The 7,723-nt window shown below is 40.9% G+C and overlaps 1 protein-coding gene across 1 annotated transcript; it reads right to left on the bottom strand.

Annotated features, from left to right (window-relative positions):
• Positions 1-3,167: 3,167 nt before the first annotated feature.
• LOC115023662 (E3 ubiquitin-protein ligase TRIM39-like) lies at positions 3,168-6,484 on the bottom strand. The gene is made up of 9 exons (XM_029454848.1): positions 6,255-6,484; positions 5,803-6,166; positions 5,587-5,682; positions 5,267-5,500; positions 5,030-5,177; positions 4,909-4,935; positions 4,736-4,800; positions 4,401-4,523; positions 3,168-3,821 (listed from the first exon to the last, which is right to left on the bottom strand). Exons 1-9 carry the CDS (start codon positions 6,482-6,484, stop codon positions 3,420-3,422), a joined length of 1,689 nt encoding a protein of 562 aa, XP_029310708.1. The 3' UTR covers positions 3,168-3,419.
• Positions 6,485-7,723: the final 1,239 nt, after the last annotated feature.

Consider the following 7,723-nt stretch of genomic DNA (forward strand, 5'->3'; position numbering starts at 1 on the left):
AGACCCCGAGGTACTTGAACTCCTTTACTTGGGGTAAGGGCTCATTCCCTACCCGGAGTAGGCAATCCACCGGTTTCCTGCTGAGAGCCCTGGCCTCAGATTTTGAAGTGCTGATCCTCATCCCAACTGATTCACACTCCGCTGCGTACCGATCAAGTGACTGTTGAAGGTCACAGACGGATGATGCCATAAGGACCACATCATCTGCAAAGAGCAGCAATGAGATCCTCAGGCCACCAAACTGCAACCCCTCTCCTCCACGACTACGCCTCGATATCCTGTTCGTGATTTTCACGGACAGGATAAAAGGCAGCCCTGGCGGAGGCCAACATTCAACAACGAGTCCGACTTACTGCTGAGTATCCGGACACAACTCTCGCTTTGGGCGTACAGGGATTGGATGGCCCTCAGAAGTGACCCCCTCACCCCATACTCCCGCAGCACCTCCTACGGTATCACCCGGGGGACCCGGTCATACGCCTTCTCCAGATCCACAAAACACATGTAGACCGGATGGGTGTACTCCCAGGCCCCCTCCAGGATCCTTGCGAGAGTAAAGAGTTGGTCCGTTGTTCCACGACTAGGACAGTATCGGCATTGTTCCTCTTCAATCAGAGGTTCGACTACCGGCCGAACCCTCCTTTCCAGTACCTTGGAGTAGACTTTACCAGGGAGGCTGAGAAGTGTAATACCCCTGTACTTGGCACACACTCTCTGGTCCCCCTTTTTAAATAGGGGAACCACCACCCCGGTCTGCCACCCCCTAGGCACTGTCCCAGACTTCCACGCAATGTTGACGAGGCGCGTCAACCAAGACAGCCCCTCAACACCCAAAGCCTTCAGCATTTCTGGTCGGATCTCATCAACCCATGCGGCTTTGCCACTGTGGAGTTGTTTAACTACCTCAGTGACTTCCGTCAGGGAAATTGACGATGATCCCCCATCAGCTTCCAGCTCTGCCACTACCATAGAGGGCGTGTTAGTCGGATTCAGGAGTTCCTCAAAGTGATCCTCCCACCGCCCGATAACCTTCTCAGTCAAAGTCAGCAGGGTCCAACCCTTGCTGTACACAGCTTGGATGGTTCCCCGCTTCCCCCTCCTTAGGGGAAAAAAGACACATGACAGGAGATAATCTTATCTGCTTTAATGTTTATAAAACTCCATATTAATATTTATATATCTTTTTATAAATGTGCCCGTGTACACCGTGCCCAGATGTGTCTTGAACTCCACAGCAGGAAACAGAAAACAGAGCAACAGCAAGAGAAATAAACACAATGACCGTGACACAATTATAATTGAGTACATGTACTTAATTACATTGGTAATTATGTAACCCCAAGGTTCCACACAGTTCTTGTGATTCCACACATCATGTCCTAACGTACAATTTGGGAAGACACACACACACACAACTGCAGAAAACCGGAATCACAGATGCTTCACATTCATGTTCAACCGCGATAAGACTATGTTTCAAAACAATGTCATCGCCAAACAGATTCCTACACAGTTCATCATCCACATTGTCAATGCCAACTGTCACGTTTCACAAAGAATCAGATACAACATTGTGCAACTAGACACAGCTAGAACATTCTCACAGCACAATTATGATTTAGCAAGTATAATGTTAACCAAGTTCACCATCTTAAGTTAGTGTGTTTTCAGGTTAATGTTTGCTAATGAGCAAAACATTGTTTAGTGAGGCTGATGGTGAATGTCATTCATTTTGCCTTTTGATACTGTCCAGTACCTGCTCAAACAGTGAACAGTGATACCCTAGCAAATTTGACTTGAACAAGGTTTAAACCCGCGACAGCCAGGTACAGACAACTCAGCATCAAAACCTGGAGCAACAGGATGCTTCCTTTCTTAGAAAACTAATTGGTTTCATGTCCTCCTTCATACGTTTCTTGACGATTGCCAACGCCTGGAACGCTATCTGACGTTTGTTGGAGCGACGCCAGCAAGTGTTCTTAAACAAGTCATTGTATAGATGTGAGAACATATGAATAAAAGGAGTTGCAAGAGAAGTCAGGAAGACACCTTAGTTTAGGAAAGCATGATATATAATTTTATTATCTTTAAAACAAATCTTAGGAAGAGGCAGAGACAAAAATGTACTGCGTAGATAACGTTTAAAAAAAACCTTGCAACATGTATAAAGATATTATGGTTTGTTCAAAAGATATTGACCGATAAAATACCCACCTCTAACTCTAAGCGTTGGCTCTGCAGCGACACACAGAAACCAGCTTTCTTCAGTAAAGTTAGAACATCCCAAGAGGCATGGCATCCACTTTCACTGCTATGCTGACGACACTGGTTCTCAACCAACTTTTATTCACATCATGAGCATCGCGGTCCTTCTGTTCTCACGGGTCCTCGACCCCCTACTGTACTTGTTTCCCCTCCCTCTTCCTCCCTCTCTTTTATTTCAGGTATCACGGGATGGATGGCAGAACCGAAAGACAGCGTCACAAATTGCTGTACATCCTTTCTGTTGGGGTAATTTCTTGAAAAGAGGGGGCTAAGTGATCAAACTCCCTCCTGAAGAGTCCAAACTTTCATGCAGGTGTCTCAGGTGTGGAAAACAAAGCTCTTCTCATGCAAAGGGTCGGTTCATCTTGATTTTGAAATTAGAACTCTGTATCAATAACTACACCCAATTGTGTTGTGAAAACTCAAACCTGTCTTATCGAAATTATGTTTATATGCTACTAATTTGCAACTGCAAATTTATTTTGACAGAAATATAATGGCTTGTGGTCTTAAATTTTGAGCGTAGAGTTGAGTTTACATGTGACTTGAAAGAAAATGACTTTGTCCAAACCTTTTGAAATGATTGTAGTCGATTGAGAAAAGGATGGGACCCAGCATTGAACCCTGAGGGACCCCTCGTGAAAAGGCATAGAAAGAAGATCCCCAACAAACCGAGAATTCTTGGTAAAATACGTAAACGATACAAATTACTAAATGATAAAGTCAAAGTAAATTACAGATATAAAATAATAATATTAATAAAATGTATAAAATAATTAAAGCAAGAACGTTAAATCAACAAATAAATAGGCCGTAAATGAACAATTTCATAATTATTTATTTTTCACAATTGTAATTAAATATGTATTTTTTCCATTTATATACAGTATATACAGTTTCACAGTGCATCCAACTGCATTTAAAGCATTTTATATACATATATATATCATTTAAATGATAAACCAGGAAAACAATTCATAATATAAGAAATAGTGAAAACCTTGCATTGAGTTTGTCATGTGTTATTGAAAACAAACAACTCATAAATGTTGGCCTGTTGCAAGCCAGTGTTTGTCAAATACTGTTAAAGTACAAAGGACATAATATAATATATATGTGAACTTAAATATTGTGACATCAGTTCACATCATCCTTCAAACAGCTGACTCAATAGTTATGTCCCGTCCTTCCCTAACTCTTCCCTCAACAGGACAGATAATCAACGGGGCGGTGTTCTTCCCATTATCTTGAACACAGGGGTTAAAGTATGGGTAGAGGGCCTCAGTAAAGTCACACCCGCCGTAAGTGTAAATGTGGGTCTTTGCATCTGCGTCGAAGAAGGACACTGACCCTTCCTCATAGTCCAGGAAGACGCCTACATTCAGGGGGGATTCCTTCAGGTTGAGGGTGATAGAGGGTTTGGCGCAGGCGATGAGACTGCCGCCTTTACGCTTGCAGATGGCCCAGAAACCGCTGTCAGGACGAACCGTGATGGCCCCCTTTCTGTTGATGGACTCCCTAGCCACGCCCAGATCCCAGTCTGTTTTATCCCCAACCTGAAACCCAATGTACAGAATACACAGTCAGACATGCATGCTTGCTTTAAATCTTGCTTTCCAATAATGAAATGACATTTGTCATTCACTTAAGGACGATTGTGTATCAATTCACTACATGTAGAACTCAAATTAGAGGTTGTATTATAACCAATGTCTTGTGATATGTGTATGAATTAATTAAATAATGTTGTGTTGTTAATGTTACTCTAAATAAGTACAAAAATAGAGTAAACTTGTGTGTGAAGAATTTTAATGACTTGACTCTCATTTGTGCGAACACCCAGTATGGAGTCACATTAGGGACTTTTCTTTTTTTGATATACTGTTGGTCATAATAAAAAGGGTTATTTCAACTGTAAAAATCTAAAAACTTGAGCACAACCTTTATTTATCATCACTAAAATATGCCTGCACACAGTATGTCACATATAACTAAAAATACAAAGTTTCACTTAAGTTTAATTGAGTGTCACCTGTCTAAAGATGCTGATCTGTGATGGCAGAACACATGACATTTGACTTGTTTGTGTACACTGCCAGCTTAAAGCGTGTTTTTCTTGTTTCTGAGCTCCTTACCTGAACAACCCAGTAGCCTCTTCCAGATGTGAAGCTTTGTTTACCCAAAACGCAGACGCAGGAGTTAAACCTCTGAGGATTGTCTGGGAGTGCGGCACTCTTCTTCTGGCTGCTGACGCTTACCTGTGGATCAACATAATCATGGTTACCATCATCATCTTCATCACATTAAACATTACTTTATTAATTTCATGAACAAAGCATTTTAGTTTCATTTTGAGCCCCATCGCACCAGATTCTCACTAATGTGAGAATATGTTACTAAATTGGAGAAATCCAATCTATTCTGAAGAACTTCACACAGTTAATGTAATCATCATACACTCAGACGTTACCTTCTTTCTGTCCGGAGACAGGACCAGCCAGCCGCAAGCAGTCTCAGGATCCAGTGTGATATTGACTGCAGAAACAAAGAAGAAAAACAGTGAGTCCGGTAATAAAAAGGGGAACTAATCAAGGTTAAACTAGGTTATTGAAATAAGCAATGGATGTGTGATTGTGAACATACCTGCATATTGATTCATCTTGTCAGTTTCTGCAAAAAGAGAGAATAAAAAAGGTTATTTTCATGAACAATCTTTGGTCATTTTGTGAAGTAGATGATCTTTTTCTGCCGAAGGTTTACTGACCATCTGAAGTAAATTTGTTTGCAAGTTCCTGGCAGACGTCCACAAGCTTGGAGACGGCTCTCGTCACCGTGCTCATGCAGTTATCTGAGTAGATTGTGACCTCAGACCAGTCTCTCGTGGATGGGAGTCGACTTACAGAAGGGAAACTCTGAAATGGCGAAAGACACACAGGTTACTCATGAGTCTTGAAGTGTTGACGCAGCACAGACATGTTGAAATGCAGTTCAGGTTTCTAACCTGTAGGAGGTAAAGTGGGTTCTGAGTGTGCACCAGACTCAGCAGCTCTCTGCCTTTCGCCTGCAGCTCATTGACCTCCCGCGCCAGGTCCTCGAACATATCGTAGGCTCTCCTCTCAGCTTCTTGCTGCTTCTCCTCCAGCTCCTCCACCAGCTCCACCTGGTGTCTCTCGATGGCTGTAATCAGCATGCTGCAGAACTGAACGCTGCTCTGTATCTCCTTATCTGTGGTTTTCTGTCAATTGAAATGATACAAATGTGTAAATTTACAGATAAAAGCAGACAAACCCTTTTAAAACATGCATCCAAACGTCAACTTACTTTGCTCAGATCCACTGAATGTTGGATCTCCTTCATTTTTATCAGTCTTGCATGGATCATCTGTTTAATGCTGGCCTTCGTGTCCTTCAAACAAGTCTGCAAAATGTGTAAAGAATAATACATGTTGAGTATAATGTGCAGTTGTAGACTCTTTGTACACATTTATTTTAAGCTGAGTTCAAAGGAAGATGATCAATAGAATAAACGTTTCTTCACCTTGACCCTCTTCCTCTCCTTGTCCATGCATACAGTATTGTGGTGTTTGTGGTCCTTCTCGATGCATTGCTCACAAACAGGCATCTGGTCTTTCGTGCAGAACTTGGTCAGCAGCTGGTTGTGGTCTCTGCAGAGGTGACTGCTGGTGAAGATGGAAGGATCCTTCAGCCGGTGTCTCTGCAGCGCTGGATCCCTCTGGTGTGGTGTGAGGTGAAGTTCACAATAAGACACCTGGCATGTGTGGCACGACTTGACCGATGTCGACTTGTCTCCTTGGCAGATGTCACATGGAACTTCTTCGGTGTTTAGGGATTGTCTCCTGCTTCCTGGTGACACCACAGGGTCCACATCCTCCTCTTGTGACCTTTTGATTTGAATTCAATTCTGTTAAATCTCAAATAAATACAAATATTTAGAAAGAAATTAAAAAAGGGACAATTTTCAAAACATACCTTCTGTAGAAATCAATGATGTCAGCATATGCTCGGTTGATCCTGAGTTGCGGACGCTCGCTGTATGTCTCTTTGCACAGTGGACACTCAAAATGGTCCTTAGTGTCCCAAAAGTTTTCGATGCAGTCCAGGCAAAAGTTATGTCCACATGGGATGGAGGTGGGTTTGGTGTAGCTGTCCAGACAGATGCAGCACTTGAACTGCTCCTCAAGCGACACAGAAAGGGCCATGTTTGTGCCTGGAAAAAACCCCAAATTTTATTACTTACAGGTGCATATGGGAGGAAATTCTTGCACACATAGTTTTATATTGTGCACAAGATTATTGCTTCTAAAAGAGAAGTCAAATCTGAGATTGTCGGGCCATTGAATAATTTAAAATACTGCAAGTAAGTGCTTTTGTACATTATATATCGGTCACATCCCTGTTAAGTACATCTTTGATAATTTTTCTAATTTTATTTTCAATCAAATGTTTTTGGTTTGATAATTTACTTCTGAATCTTTCTGATTATTAGTGTTGATAAATTAAACATTAATTAGTGAAATGCATTTAAAATAAATAAGTTTGTCTACTTCAAACTTTTTCTTTAACATATTAACTTATTTTAAATTCACAACATGATATCCTCTTACCTTTTTGTGTTGTCATGTCGCGTTGTGATGCAGATAGCTAGATGCAGCGTTTAGTGCAGGACGCAGTGTGCAGGTGTTTAAATACGCTCCACAGTCCCTCCCTGTCTGCACAAGGATTCGTCAGTCTCAGTCAGATTCCAGTTCCTACCCTCAAGATGTATTCATTTCCCACAACAATCAAATATTCTGGTAATTCTGGTTCTGAGGCTAAAATTTAGTTCTTTTGTTCTAACAAATCGTACATGTTACGTAACACTCGTGCAAGAGTTGGCTGAACATGTCATACTAAGGAGAATAAATGTGATTGTGTGTGTGTGTGTGTGTGTGTAAAAATAAAATGTAGAAAATCACCTGAGATAATAATAATATGCAGAAAATGTGTCCATATCCATATCTATATTAATTAATTAATTAAGTTTTTATCGCACGCACACGCACACGCACACACACACACACACACGCACGCACACGCACACACATATACACACACACACACACACACACACACATACACACACGCACACACACACACACACACACACACACACACACACATACATATGGACCACATATTTGTAACATTTTGTTAATGGGTAATAATTGGTTTGTAAACCGTCTATAAAAATATTTGGATTGCTATTATAAAGTTGCAACTGATGAATATAATACATTATTAAATGGTTAATAAATTGTTTGTACAGCATCTCTAAACCTTATTTAGATAGTTATTGAATAACAATTCAGAGTAAGTTTTCTAAAAATAAATATTATGAATAGATTAGGGCTGTCAAGCAATTATATTTTTTTATCTATCTAAGCTTTGTGATTAATTAA

This window comes from Cottoperca gobio, chromosome 18 (assembly GCF_900634415.1).
Source record: "Cottoperca gobio chromosome 18, fCotGob3.1, whole genome shotgun sequence".
NCBI classification, from domain to species: Eukaryota; Metazoa; Chordata; class Actinopteri; order Perciformes; family Bovichtidae; genus Cottoperca; species Cottoperca gobio.

Coding starts and splice junctions, on each gene's coding strand:
- LOC115023662 (XM_029454848.1), bottom strand. CDS start 6,484: ATGGCCCTTTCTGTGTCGCTTGAGGAGCAGTTCAAGTGCTGCATCTGT. Junction 5,178..5,266: donor ACCCACTTTACCTCCTACAG/GTTAGAAACCTG, acceptor TCGCCATTTCAG/AGTTTCCCTTCTGTAAGTCG. Junction 4,801..4,908: donor CAAGATGAATCAATATGCAG/GTATGTTCACAA, acceptor TTGTTTCTGCAG/TCAATATCACACTGGATCCT.